Below are 15,882 nucleotides of genomic sequence, written 5' to 3' on the forward strand. Positions count from 1 at the left end.
AAAAAAAGAAAAAGAAAGAGTTCACAATGTTAGTTCACCTCGTGAACCCAAAATATCTGAGACAGGTTTCAATTAGTTTAGAAAGTTAATTTTTCCGAAGTTAAGGACACACCCGTGACACAGCCTCAGGGGGTCCTGATGACATGTGCCCAAGATGGTCAGGGTACAGCTTGCTTTTATATGTTTTAGGGACACAATACATCAACCAATACGTGTAAGATTTACATTGGTTCAATCTGGAGAAGGGTGGGACAACTCGAAGTAGTGGGGAGAGGGCTTCCAGGTCATAGGTAGATTTAAAATTTTTCTGATTGACAATTGATTGAAAGAGTTATTATCAGTAGAAAGGAATGTCTGGGTTAAATAAAGGGTTGTGGATACCAAGATTTTTTCATGCAGATGAAGCCTTCAGGTAACAGGCTTCACAGAGGATAGATTGTAAATGTTTCTTATCAGACTTAGGGTCTGTGTTGATGTTAATGCTGGAGGGGTGTAATGAGGCATGTCCAACCCTCTCTTCCATCATGGCCTCAACTCGATTTTCAGGTTAACTCTGGAGGGACCTCAGCCGAGAGGAGGAGTCCATTCAAATGGTTGTGGGGGGCCCTAGAAGTTCATTGTTGGTTTACAATCTTGAGTGCCCACCACTCAAGGTTCTAGTGTGTGGGATTAACCGCTGGAAGAAAGACAGAGGGTTCTAGTGCTCATGGTGTTGATATTTTCCAAAGCCTTACAGCAGCTATCCATTGTTTGTGTATCTGATCATCCTTATCAGTTTTTACTTTACTTTAGCAAAGCCCAGTGACTTGAGTGCACAGACCGTCTCAGTGCCTCCTTGGTACTTGTTTTAGAAATTCTGTCTGCCAGTAAAATACCCATCTGTACTCTCTTACCCCTGGCTCTCTCACAGCCTCCTGTGCCTCATGGGCCTTCTTCTTTGAAATGGATTTTCTGTTCGCTTTTCTTACCAAGCTGCTGTCACATCCTCCTTTGGGCCACTGCTACCTTCGGAGCACTTCCCTAATAGCACTTAGAACTGTGACGCCATCTCCCTTTCATGCCTCCCTGAGAGCAGCGACTTAGCTTAAAGCATCATTCTGGCCTCTGTACCTCACATAATGTAGGCAATAGGTAAATGTTTCTTGAATGAATGTGTAAAGGTCTGTGACAAGAGCTTCTTGCCAGTCAGTGTCATGTCATAGCCTGCCTGTAATATCAGGCCTTTCTGAAGTATCATGATTCTTTCCTTGGGCCAAGTGCCCTGAGGTATCAAGGATGAAGAAACCATGCCTCTGGAGATACTGTTAAACTGTTAGGTTATTTTCTGCTTATGCATACTGTTTACCTAGTTACGTATCTTTTGTTAGCTCATGTGCGAGCTGTGCCTACACATTCCCACAGGAAAGTTTTGAAATATTTATTAGAATAAAACCACTATTATATAAATGTCCCTTAAAATATCGTGCATATTATATATGTGTGTATATATATGTATGTGTATACACACATATACATATATATTTGTATTTTTGTGTGTTTATGATACAATATGCTTTGTTATAAGCTTAGCCAATTTTTCTCAGACTCACGCTGTTGGAAAAAGTCTGTTAATTGTCAGAGGGAGATTTAGCGCAACAATGAAAATCTACTTCTACTAAAAAATTAGCTCAAAACTTGTTTCCTGCTGAGGATGAGTTAGTAAAACTTGAAATAAAAAGACACAGAGACTGAATTGAAGTCACAGAAACATATTTCTGGAATTACAAATAGCATATGCTAGGATGTATGAACCAAAACTGCGTTTTATGGGTAATTCATATTAACTTCACTTTTGAAACTTATTCTTGATGTTTGTATTATTTTATTTGTATGAATTCCCACCCAAACTCTTAAAATTTATTATACAAAAAATCCCTGAACATTTTGCACAAACTTTAAGGGGCAGTGGCACTGCTTTTCTTTTCATGTGTGATGACTCACAAGTTGAGTTAAAGATTTCGAGGACAATTTCAATACTTTGGTTTTACATTTGAGAAAATTAAGGCACAGTGGCCTTAAGAGACTTTCTTGATATCAAAGAATTACTGGTGGACTCTTCTAGGGCTGCTTCTATTACATCAACCATATGATTTTTCTGGATAATATCACTAAATCATAAATCAAACTTACATATTCTTTTTGTGTTGATCAAGGTTCCTACCTGATCCCGCTCCCAGCAGCAGAACTGGCCAGCTGTGCAGACCTGGGGACCCTCTGTCAAGGTAGGGAGCCCACACCGTGCTCTGGAATCTCTTTGCTTTCTACTTGCAATTTTGGATAATGTAGTTGTCATTGTTTTGATTTGTATCTGAATTTTCACTTGGAAAGCCAGAAAACAGCAAAACAGAAGAATTTCTGCATGTGTTTTAGTTGTGTGGGTGCACAGTACATACGGCATGAAGAAAGAATGCATTCACACCATGGGTAACCACAATTCCACAAAGCTCTGAGTTTTAAAAATGTGAATTTATATCCTATTAAATACGGATTGGTTTCATTTTCCCCCCATGTCTTCTCAAGAATATACTGGACTTGCAAAAAGTCCAGTATAAATACAGTGGTACAATACTTTGAACAAGTATTCATGTCTATAAAATAAAGAGGGAAACTAATTTGACTATTCAGTTAACTTTAAGATAAGGCCATGAGGCAATTTATGATGACAAGATAACTTAAATTTTAAGATTAAAATGGTTATAGTGAACTAATGTTAATGTAACTGTGTTAATTATTATGATGCTTACTATATCGTGGTCAGTATTTCAGTTACATGTTATGTACTAAATAGCTGCATGCTAAATAATACATAAAGTTATACAAGTTTTAAAATAATAATATATTTTGCTTTATTTTATCATTGCTCTTCCTAATTATCCATGACCCTTTTCATCTATTTATTCTATTAAATACTTCTATAATGAAGTAGCATGTTCTATGTACCACATTAAGAATCACAGCCATGCCTTTTGTAAAAGCTGGATCTCTTATTAAGAAGATCATAGCACAAAAGTGACAGGGCTTAGAAGTGAGATTGAAGAAATAAAAACCTAAGCTCTCTTCTGTGGTTCCAGTGTGAGAGTAGGGCAGGCAGGAGGTGGGGTGGGGTAACTCATTATTATCTTTTTTTCCTTTTGGAGACATTATTTCTTTGATATTATTATTAATCAATACCCTATGAAAATTAAGTCATCAAGTAGTTTTTTTTCTATGATCTCCATGTGGTTTTCAAATTGTTATATGAAATAAAAAAATCTGTAATTCTGTTTAGTTCAAGATTTGAAGTTTAAAAAAAGTTATTTTTATTTTTAAAATTCTTCTCACCTGGGATATCTGACATAATACTTTGAAAATGTCTCCCTTATAAAGCTTGCCCTGTGAAATACTTTTTATCCATCAATGTTTAGTAAACTTTTTGGAATCTTTAAATGATTAACTTAGTCTATGCGTTTCATTTGTCTTTTTCTTTACATTCATCTTAAGAAGTAGTACATTTTTCTTCTGAGATTTTATTTCTCTAGTCTCAGTGTATTAGGCAAACTTAGTTTAGATAACTTTCAAGCTGAAGATCTGTACAGGCTGCTTTCTATAACTTTTTCTTTTGACAGACTCAGGAAACCAAGTTCTAGAAGGGTTTAGTGTTTTACTGTGTGATTGCCAGCTTGTTAATGGAGATCTAGGTCTAGAATCTAGAATCAAAATGTCCTTTCTCTCATCACTATGCGCTTGCTCCAGACCCTTGTGTATTATAGCATCAAAGGCCATGTGTACTGATTCTTAATGTGCCATAGAAAGCATTGCTTCATCTTATACATTACAACCTTGGAGTCTTTTGTATTTCAAAATGGTTTCCATTCTTCCCCTATATATTTTAATGCATTAATTATAGATTGCTTATCCAAATTAACTGTCATGTGCTCTTTGCAAAATTACATCTTTCTCATCTTTATTACCAGCTACTGTAAACTCTCCTAGTACTACACCACCCACTGTCACCACTAACATGCCTGTTACTAACAGAATCGATAAACAAAGGAATGGTAAGAAATCATTACCTTTTATATTCTTAGTATGTCTAACATAAAAAATTGTATTCTAAGGATGGAAATATGTATTATTCCAACAAAGTTTCTGTTACTGGAGTCAATTGGTACATTTGTAGGTTTACAAGATTAGTAAAATTAATAAAGATCACTTAACTCTGTTGAGTTCCTCATTCTTATGACGAGTGGAATGAGTACATCTCCAGTACTCCTCTTTTTGCGCTTTTAGCCAAAATTTTTTTCAAAGGAAGTTTTAGGGGAAAGGCATTTAATTAGAAGGCATTAATGTGCATCATAATAGAGATCAGAGAAAAACGTATTTCCATGGTATTTTGTCAGATTATTTGCTGCGGGAAACAAGTTTTAAAGGATTTTATAAATTTCAAAAATTAAGTAATTTTAATAATTTAATTTCTCACCTAAGTGAACTTTATGGTCACATATTTGTGACATTTAAATCAATTTCCATAGTAATACTTTGCTTTCTGTTTTTATTTGCTGAAGAATAATAGAATATATACCAACTAAAACAAATCAATTTTTGAATGACAACAGTTAAAGTCACTTCAAATACTTCTTGCTTTTTTCTCCAAATATACTTTTCTATTATTTATAATTTGCAAATACAGCAGTGTACGGTAAGAAATAAACAGAGGAAAAGTCAGGTGAGTAGAATTCTTTAACCTGTTCCTAGATGAACGACATACATGGCCTTTCAGTAATTCACAGTGAGCAATTTCAGTTTCTTCTAATAAAAGAGAAATTCCAATCAGGTGACCACACCATTGCTTTGAATACAGTAATATTCTCAAATATGAAGCATTAGAAACAAAGGAATTTTCTAAACTCCAGTCATTTAGCTTATGAGGCCAAGACATCTGTAATATATCACCAGGGACCCAAAACCCTGAGAAAAGAAACCCACATAGTTCATTTTTTCTTGGCTTCAGAGGTTACATCAATTTCCTCTGTAGGACATTTAAATTGGAACTATGGAATATTTTACATAAAACATAGATATAAATTTCAGTAGGGTTATAAAGACATCGATTCAGGTAGTGTTTATGGTTATTCTGGTAGTTACACCAAGGAGATTTATGATGGAGCAAAAATTCCAGCAACCCCCAAGAAAGCAACAGCAGCTGAAATTTCCAATGCATATTTCACATGGACTCTAGCCAGTAGATGGGAATATTATAATTCTAACTAAGTATTTCACTCTTTGTATGAACATACAAAGAGCCTCTGTGGTATTCTCCCTCCAGGATTGACACATCCTCTACTGCCCAAGAACATTTATACGGTGCTTCAGAGTCCTTGACTTGGTGGAGTGGAGCTGTATTCACTCAATCATGTCATTTCTGACATTCTTGAAGAAAGCCTTGTTTAGGCCATCTCTCTCTGCGTCATAACCTTCATTGGAGTTTTAACAAAGCGAGCAAATGTTAGAATCAATTAAAATGGTCTGTCTTGACCACATTAATGGAAAAAATCTAATTCAGATAATTCTTAATCAAAATGTCATCAGTGTTTAAAAATATTCAGGTCATTATATGACAGAAATATTCTCAAAATTGTGTTCTCAAATTTGTGTATCATCTTAACAATTGTTATTTTTACCATGTCTCTGAACCACCTATACTATTTACTATGATTTTTTTTCCTAAATTGACTCACTTTTTAATGTAAACATTTGTGTTTACTTGGGAAAATCTATTTCACGGTTGTAAAGTGAAACCAGTCCTACTTGTTATAACACAGATGTAAAAAGTGAATATAAATATAATGTAAACAATGTTTTAAAATTCTCCCTGTATCCTATTGCCTTCTCACATCTTACAGCCTGAAGCCTTCATTATCTTTTTAAAAAGGAAGACTAACAAAGTATTAGAGACAGACTATATTAAGATTTTTTTCTTTGATGTAATCAAATTTGAAATAATTGAAAAGAGAATTACTTTTTCACCTTATGAATAAATGCTATTTAATGTCATGTGGATTATCATCACTGATATAATATTAACAATTTGTTATTCTTTGGGAAACAGAGAGTGAACATTCTTAGGCTTACATTCTGATATATTAGAGAATACTATTTTGTTTACTGTAAGAAAGATTGGCACAACTGTCAAATCTATTATCTAATTTATCCAGTCCTTTTAACTCTTGGCTATCAGAATTTTACTGAATTAATCAATAACAATATTGCATTGTGGGGAGAGGAGAGGGATTGAGTTTGCTTGATAATCAGATATATTTATTATAGTATGTCAATAGAATTTGTTTTCCTGGCTTTTGTGAAATGTCCCTGTTTTTCTGTGTGAAGTTATTTTTGTTGTTTGCAATAGGACTTTTATCTGATACCTCAAATTACACTAAGTCCTCATTAATGTCATTGATAGGTTCTTGGAAATTCTGACTTTGAGTAAAATAACATGTAATGAAACCAATCTTACTATAGGCTGATTGATATAAACAAGAGTTAAGTTCCTACGGCATATTTCTGGTCACAGAAACATCACCAAACTTCCAAATAAAGACCGAAACACTTCTAATATTAAACATTGAAGTTAATATGAGCTGTACATACATTTAAGAAACATTAGTGAAAACAAGTAAGATAATTGATTGCCCAATTTTGGGTGAGCCAGTGAGTGACTGCAGTCTTAGTGGCGGTGATGGGTTAAATGAAGAAACAAAGGTTTGCACAATGAAAATTGTGAGGAGCACCTCCTGCCACCAAGCAGTTCCAAAACAATCACCAATATGGGGGTTTGCCGAGTGCTTTCATACTGTATCACTTACTGTCGTGCATTTATATGATTATCTTATACTTTATGAATTTTTGTTTTACAATAATTTGTAGCCATTCATTCATTGACTTTCGAACCTGCTTATTCCATCCAGTTCAGGGTAGCGGGTGGCTGGAGCCATCTGGGCAGCTCGGGGCAGCAGGCAGGAAGTAGCCCTGGCCAGGACTCCATCCCATGGCAGGGCACACTCACACACACCCACACCCACTCACACTGGGACCATGTAGACAGGCCAGTGAATCCAAGGTACACAGCTTTGGGATGTGGGAAGACACTGGAGGACCTGCAGAAACCCCATGCAGACAAGGGGAGAACATGCAGACCCTACGCAGACAGGGGACCTGGCCAGGCATTGACTCTTCTCCTCATCAACTTTGTAATGAAGCTCTGTTGAATGAAATGATGTTACTCGAGGACCTGCTGTGTACACTAAGAAAGTCTTTAAAGCTACTTTTCACAAACAGATATTTCAGGATATGGGTAATCTGGGGATTCCCACAAATAATGATCTTTTTTATGTTTTCCATTACATTCCCAAGAAAAGCTCTTGGACTAATTATTATTCCATTCCAAATCATATCTTCTCTGCTTCAAACATCACTAGTGCTACTGAATAGTAAGCTTTTGTGAGGTTGTCACAAGCAACCCAAGTAAGGAATTAACTCCATTAGTCTCTATTATTGTTCTAAAAGCCTAGTTTACAAGTAAGTACAGATTGTAACACTGCTTCCAGTTTCTCACATACGTTTAGCTGTTTAACAAATTCCTTCTAAGATGATTTGAATGGATCCATTACTCTAGCTTTTTATGCCATATGTCTTAAAGAAATTGTGTATGTAGGAGCTGCAGGATGCCAGTCATATTGTAAATGCCACTGTCATAATAGAATTGCCTCATCACTAGTTCAAAGAAATAACCAGGTGTCTAGATTAGCATTTGGTTTATATTTTAACGTCTATTTTTTCAAATAGGCCTATCATTTCAAACCTGTATTTTACGTCCTTGAAATAGCATAGATAGAGCAGTGTCATTTCTGTATTCTCCAAGAAACTCTGAAAAAAGTGTAAGAAGATAAAAAAGGGAAAGATTACTTGGAGAGAGACCTACAAAAAATAATGTTGTTTTGATACATTGGTAATGGCAGACAGTGATTTCTGCTTGAAGTTCTACATGCTGAAAGAAGTATCTAAATGGAAAATGGATATATTCTTAAATCATTTTTCCCCAATTAATGTCTATAATAAATTCTTTGGGCCTAGATGTCATTATTAGGATAGTACATACATATTTTGAAGTCTCTGGAACACATGAAGATTTGTGAATAGCTTTTAAAACACCGTGAGTGTTGTTAACATTTGTAGGAGAGGACAACTTTACTGCTATGGTAACATGGAAAATCCTGCATAAGTGTGTCTTAATTATGCATTTCCTCCAATGGCAATGTTGAAGCCAATTATTTTGCTGTAGTCCAAAACCCTTCTCATCAGCCCTTCAGTGGGCATATTTTTTTATGTTGCTTTGACAGTTCACTCTTGGACTTTTCTCATGGTTACTTGTTGACTGCACTATTCCAAAATTTTAAATAAGTATAACAAGTGGACTGGGGCAGGAAACAATGTTTAAAGAAAACATCTTAAATATTTGGATGCTTTCTTAAAAATTCAGAAATGTCAATGATTTTTAGAATTTTGCAATATTTTCCTTAGAGGGAACAAATACTACTGTTAAAACAAAAGCATGCTTTAGGTTTCCATCTAGTGGTGGCTTTTCAGATACTCTGCTAGCATTGATAATACAGATGCTCCTCCACTTACGATAGGGTTTGCATTCCTATAAACCCATTGTTAAGTTGAAAATACTGGAAAATATCAAAAGTCAAAAATACATTTAATACACCCAACTTGCTGAACATCATAGCTTGCTGAACCCACCTTAAACACGTTCAGAACACTTACCTTAGCCTACAGCTGGGCAAAATCATCTAACACAGAGTCTATTTTATAATAAAGTGTTGAATATCTCATGTACTTTATTGAATGCTGAACTTAAAGTGAAAAGTGAAATGGTCATATGGGTACTAGAAGTACAGTTTCTACCGAATGCCTGTTGTTTTCCCACCATCGTAAAGTTGAATGATCTTGAACTGTAAGTAGGGAATCTTCTGTATAGTCACAGAATATTATCAGGATCCTGAAATAACTCTTTGACCCTTGCAATTTTGAATTTCCTCCCAATCATTCAGAACATCTGTGATTTTATATGATGAGATCCACAGTGTAAAAGTTATCTTTATATGAATTATTATTTGTTTTATATGTTCCTCCAAATATTTTTCATTCAGAACATTTTTTAAAGGAATATTAAAGTCAAGATCATTAAAATACCCGAAGAATTTTAGAAGTTGAAATAGTCTACATAAATTAAACTCACCTGTGCTTGGACTTGTGCCAGTTTTATATATTTATATTACTACATCCAGGGGCAGCAATTTATATTGTTTAGCACAAGACTCTGATTCTTACTGGAAAGACATTCCTTTGGTAGTGGGACTGGAATTTGCATTTTGGTGGATTTGGAAATTCCCAGAGGCAAACTTTTACATTTTTTTTCTGCTGCCTCCCCACAATTTTTACTGTTTTCTTCAACATTGCTATAATTATGTATTTCTATATTTTGTGTGCCTATTTTACTTAAGACTTACCTAAACATAAGCATGAAGAAAGATGATCAACAAAGGAGACTCAAAAATTTTTCTTCTCTCTATAACCTACCATAATTTAAAAGGGTATTTTTCTTACTAGCTACTTTGACTAAAGCACCCATTTACAGCTATTTAGCAAACCCTTGCTGGTGAGTTTGATTTTTATTTTAAAAAATCAGTTTACTTTAAAGATTTTCCCCCACCCAAAAAGAATCTTCTTTACAATAAGGTTTTCTTTTTATTTTCTTTTTAAAGTGATTTAGTCCAATGAAAATTCTACCTGCAAATATTGTTTCTTTTTTTTCCTCTACTTTGGTATAAATGAGCATATTTAAGAAATTTTGATGAAAAGTCTGGTGAAATGCAGCCTAGTAGTTTAATAGAAGTGTTTTATTAAGCAGGGGAAAGAGAGGAAAAGGAGAGGAATTAGGGCAGTAAGTATGTGTATGCCTGTTCTGCTTTTTCAAGTTAATTCCTCCACATGATCTCATTCAAGTTTTCACATCCCAAACTCTATCATTCTTTATAATGCATAGAAAGCATAATGTCTTGTTATAAGAAGTCAAATTGTACATGAAAACAGTTAACACATTACAGACAGTAGATATAAGAAATCTATAGAATTAAAAATATGAAGAAACATATGCTAGTAATAAGAGTAAGCTAATTGATAACTATTTCTAAGAAGTTGGAAGGTCAATAAGCTTAACATCAAAATATTTCAGAATTTTTTTGCCTATGTAGAAGGTGTTTCTTTTAACTTATATTGTAAATTATGTGATTATGAATAAAACTATATGATTATGTAAGACTTACATGATCATAACTTTAAATTGTTTGATAATTATATAACTATAAACATATAATTAATGGACTAATCCTATTTCCAATGGGCAGATGGAATTATCTATAGAATATCCGTAGTGATTCAGAACATCCTTCGTCACCCTGAGGTAAAAGTACAGAGCAAGGTGGCAGAATGGGTAAGTGAGCTTGTAACTTTTCTTTTTTAAAAAAATTCTTTAACTTCTGGGAATCTGGAAAAGACTAGTTAACTGAATCCACAGATCATACTGAAACACAGATGGTATTCATTAGAAATATATGAGTAGATATGTAAGTGAGGTGTTGTCCTTATGCACAGGAAGAGAAGTACATTTGAATAAAGGATAAGAACTGAGCCTAATAGACTATCAATGTCTTAAATAAGAAAAGTATTGCACAAATGGAAATAGATTTTGGTGGCAACAGGTATCTGTATTTCATATTAGATCCATGTATTTTCTGCTATATTTTTAAATAGATTATTTTAAAAATTGTTTGAATGTTTGAGCAAAACCAGCAAGTATGAAAAGACACATTATGAAAGTCTTCCACCCATCCTTGCTGCTCATCTGCATGGAACCAACCCAATAACCAACAGCAAATAGGAAATCACTATTAGTTTTCTCCGCTTTTTTCCAGATTTCTTTGTGCACATGAAAGAAAATTAAACGATAGATTCTTATTTTCTTTCTTTTTTACATGAAAAGTAGTATACTTTACATACCGTTCTATACCGTACTTATTTTTATTGTTGCCAGATTTGCAACATTAGAGAACTACATGTTTTTTTTGTTTTGAAAAAACAATGCATAATATTTCATTATGTGGCTGTTCAGTCATTTATTTAGCAGATCTTCTGTTGATGGACAGTTAGGCTGTAATTTATTTAACCAGTATCCTATTGGTGAACATTTTGTAGTTTTCAATTTAAAAAATTTAACATTTTATTTTCTTCTTTTTCTTACAAATACAACACATGGATTTTTTCATTTTCTTCTTCACAATAACAATCTCAACCATTTTATTTTCCATAGGTTTCTATTTTTTCTATTATTTCATTTCCTACCTACAGCATGCTGTGAGACTTTGTACTTTTTTTTTATATATAATGCTGTTACAGTTCAAACAATTTTTTTAATTGAGTCACTATACATTCTGAAATAAGAAAAATGGGTTTTCATGTATATTTGGTGTTTGATAAACGTGTCTTTGGTAGCAAAAGAAAGTTTACGCATTGAGAGGAAGTGGTAGCTACACACACACACACACACACACACACACACACAGACATCTATATATATTTGAAAAATAACTGATAGAAAACAGTCTTCATTTTAAAGGCAGTACTCTTTAAAAAAAAGTTGACCATAGGTAACAATAGTAGGTAATTAACTCTGTTACAAAGTTGGTGAGAAAGGTGAAATCCTCTACTGAAATAAAAGAAAAATACTACGTTTGATTTTTGGGAATGCCACATTGAGATTAGTAACTCATTCAAACACTAGGAGATGTTTAACCTCTCAATGGAGAGAGCAGGCTGCAGAAAGAGTATATTCTTTCTGTGTATCCCATTTTCTTTCCAGAGTTGTTCTTTTTGTTTAAAGTCAGAGTGATTTCAGAAGATAAAATTCTTTATTTTCGTTCTCAAATAAGCTACTGTTAGCTTATTTGTGCAAATAATGGGTAATGTTATTAATCTAAATTTAGCATTCACTAGAAAGTTTGTGCTAGATAAGGTATAAGCTTACATTTATATTTACTTCATGCGTGGTTTTCAACATAGCTTTATTCTCATCTGCAGCTAAACTTTACTAGACATTTTTGTTTAAAATGCAAGATACCAAAGCAGATACTTGATAACAGAGAAAATATAAATAGTGTACCTGTTTCAAATTATTACTATTTACAATTTTAAAATAATTTAATACTTTTTTTGCCAGGATTCCCTAAAACTTACATTCAGTTTTAGAAATGCTTAAAAGAGAGGCTGAATGTGTATATGAAACAAGGCCTAAATCACTCTTCGGAGATGATATGTAAATAGGAGGCTCTCATGTCAGTGAGGGAATCTCGTTTTGCAGTTGTATGGGAAACTGCATCATAGAAGCTTCTTTATATTGGAGGAATCCATTGCTTCATTAAAAACTCTTATGCTGAGACCATAAAGACTGCTAAATAACCACATAATAAATACATAGTTCCAATAGTATTGAACTTATTTTATTTTTTAAATTTACATTGTTAATTTATAATTTTTCTTATTACTAATATTGTGAGATGGTAATTACTAGAAAAATGTTTAGTGTATCTTAGTGTTGTTAAATGAAGAACAGAGAAGATATTTATTGCAAATCTTCTTTAATATGAGGGCTAGAGAGGAAATGATAGTTTTCCAAACAGACAGACTTGGGTTCCAATCTGGCGTCTGCTGCTGCTTACTTGGGTGATCTTGGGCAAACCATTTCTTATCTGTGAAAGCTCAGTTTCTTTATATATAAGACTATGGGGTATGTGGGGATAATACCTATTTCATTGGTTGTTGTGAGGATTGAAAGGAATAACATTTATCAAATTCTTGGTATACAGTGATCCATTAACTGTTACAATGATCCATTAACTGTTCACTCCTCCAACTCTTCAGGATTTTCCCAGGGTCTTATCTCAGTAACAACTTATGTTTTAGGTAGAAACTTGAATTAGATATTTTTTAAAGGTATTAGCAAAACTCAGCCTTTTCCATTGTGTTTTCCAGCTCAATTCAACCTTCCAAAATTGGAACTACACGGTTTATGTCGTTAATATCAGGTAAGACAGAATAAATTATTTGATAAATTAAAAGTAGTGTCTAATTTAATGCTACTATTTGTCTCTCTGATTGTACCAAAATATACATACAAATACACTCACATAGCTACTATATACATAATCTTTCTAAAACAACTGTATTAGTTCATTGCACAAAAAACCTCCATGCTGCAGCGATGGTTTTAAACTGTTTTGATCATGCATTACAGTTAATTCGTATTTGTTTTAAATCATGTTATAATGTGTCAAAAATTAAAATCGGATAATTAAATATAAATAGAAGTTGTTAGTTTCTTCTCACACCCTGGTGGATCACCTAGAGCACCCCCTGGTTGTGTGTACCCATTTCAAGACCACTTTATTTTCCAGACTAATTTCGTACATCGACAGTCTGATTGCAACCTAACTTTTCGAAATTATCCTTCACTGTATTTATATTTAAATCCTCCACTAATCTTCAGCAATTTGTATTGTCCATATATCCTCCTGTGTACCTTGTTTTCATAGTTCTATACCTGAACTAGTTTTCTAAAGTGTATGTCATGACCCCTAAACATATATTCTGTGAAGATAAGAGATTTAATAACACAGAAAAGGTGTCAAATTGTCATATAAGTTCAGGAAGTACGTTATTGTACAAACTGAAGCAGATTTTTTTATCAGAACCTCTCAATTTCTTTAGTGTAATAATATGAATTGTGAATCTTCAAAACAGAGCAAAAGCACACGGTTGCCTAGCTTTCTGAAAGAAGCTAGAACCTCAGGACACACATTTGAAAATATTGGCTTAGAATTCCCATTCTGTCTCTTTATTTCAGGTCCCCAAATTTTATTGTTGATGATGTAGTTGGTGAGGTGGATTAATGAATATATGTATTTGTGTTTTTAGTTTTCACCTGAGTGCTGGAGAGGACAAGATTAAAGTCAAGAGAAGCCTTGAGGATGAGCCAAGGTAACAGGACAAAGTATTGTAAAGAGTATAACATTCTTTCTCTTGCTCACTACTTTATCTGGTAGAGAAATGAAAACAATTAGATAGGAAAGAAAAACTTAATCACATAGCACAGTTATTTCTTTAGCACTACTGTACACTACTTTTTTCTTGTAGTTAAAACTGTAATATAACAGACTGGGTAGTAATGTATATCCAATGAAAAATAATTGAGAAATAGGGCATTTAAAATGGATGGATTATTATTTTTAGTATTTCCAGTTTATTTATCATAACCCATTGCTTCTTACTTGAAATTGCAAAGGTACCTTCAAAGAAAATAGCTTTAAATAAAGTGTTTATATATGATAACATCTAATAATATGGATAATAGATGCCTAAATGTTTTCAGCATTTAAAGCTATTAGTTTTCTGAAGTCTCCCTTTTAAAATTTATATCAGGATCATGCCTTAATCATGCAGGTAATTTAATGGATATGTCCAGCATATATGACCAGTTGGCATGTAAGGACCAAATGTTCAGAATACTGTAAAACAAACAAACAAAAAAACCCTAAACTTCCAAATGGAATAAATTTAGTTGTATTTAGGTTATTCAGGTCATGTATTGCATCTCTGTAGATTTTTTTTTTTTTTTTTTGAGACAGAGTCTCACTTTGTCACCCAGGCTGGAGTGCAGTGGTGTGACCATCACTCACTGCAGCCTTGAACTCCTAGGCTCAAATGATCCTCCTGCCTTAGCCTCCTGAGTAGCTGGGGCTACACACATGTGCTAGCATGCCTGGCTAATTTTTAAAATACTATTTTTGTAGAGACTGGGTCTTGCTATGTTGCTCAGGCTCATCTCAAACTCCTGGCCTCAAGTAATCCTCCTGTCTCAGCTCCCCCCAGAGTGCTGGGATTACATGTACAGGCGTGAGATGTCATATCTGGCCTCCACACAATTTTTAAAAAATTTGTTGTGAAGCAAAAGTTTCTATAAGTCTTGCTGGATCTCAATAGACTGAATTAAATCTTATGGATATACAGCCCTGATGACGGAGCTTGCTTCTTTTCAGGTGATATCTTCTTACTATGAAAAGATAAAATTTCATATAAGAATTGACCAGAGAGCTTTTTTTTTTCTTTTCAACCCTAGAAAAACAAATGTTTTGAAAGTTATATTGAAAGATGTCATTTTTGTATACATATTAAATGGACTGGATTGAGCCATGTGATTAGGGAAACTTGTTTTTATTTTCTGGTATTACAAATTTTTCTTTATGATATGAAAACACAGTAATATATTTCAGTACTGTATTCTTGAAGGTGACAGAACTCTTCTCCACTATTTAACCAAATAATTTTTTTCAATCCTTTCTGTTAGGTCATATTGCATCTTCAGTAATGGATCCAGCAGCAATCAGGATCCCTTTGCTGGACACTTTGTGTAGCAATTGGGACAGCCCTGGGTTTGGTAGATATAGCCAATGGTATACCTTCTTCAGGCAGTCAGCGTCCGCTTTTTAGTGTCCTTACTGTGGTTCTTCTACTACCTGGTGATACTAAAATCAGCCATCGTTAGTACATGTCAGCACCTCAGAAACTCTTCTTGAAGGACATTTAAATTCATGGGATTTCAGTTTCCTGGTTTTCAAAGCAGTGAGTAATTTTACAGAAAATTATAGGGAGAATGAACTGAGACAGTGTATATAGCAAAATCCACAT

At 33.8% G+C, this 15,882-nt stretch overlaps 1 protein-coding gene across 10 annotated transcripts in view; it reads left to right on the forward strand.

The window, feature by feature from the left end:
• ADGRG6 (adhesion G protein-coupled receptor G6) overlaps nucleotides 1–15,882 on the forward strand; it is a 140,903-nt gene that overhangs the window by 76,982 nt on the left and 48,039 nt on the right. For 6 of the 10 annotated variants that reach the window (XM_055389814.2, XM_004044769.5, XM_055389819.2 and 3 more), the window contains exons 5-9: nucleotides 2,193–2,261; nucleotides 3,993–4,076; nucleotides 10,491–10,576; nucleotides 13,171–13,223; nucleotides 14,113–14,175. In XM_055389814.2, the coding sequence (XP_055245789.1) occupies nucleotides 2,193–2,261; nucleotides 3,993–4,076; nucleotides 10,491–10,576; nucleotides 13,171–13,223; nucleotides 14,113–14,175 (355 nt within the window). The remainder of the gene's footprint in view (nucleotides 1–2,192; nucleotides 2,262–3,992; nucleotides 4,077–10,490; nucleotides 10,577–13,170; nucleotides 13,224–14,112; nucleotides 14,176–15,882) is intronic. The other 4 variants (XM_004044767.5, XM_055389818.2, XM_055389820.2 and 1 more) reach the window with 1 other exon arrangement.

Source organism: Gorilla gorilla, chromosome 5 (genome assembly GCF_029281585.2).
Source record: "Gorilla gorilla gorilla isolate KB3781 chromosome 5, NHGRI_mGorGor1-v2.1_pri, whole genome shotgun sequence".
Lineage (NCBI taxonomy): Eukaryota > Metazoa > Chordata > Mammalia > Primates > Hominidae > Gorilla > Gorilla gorilla.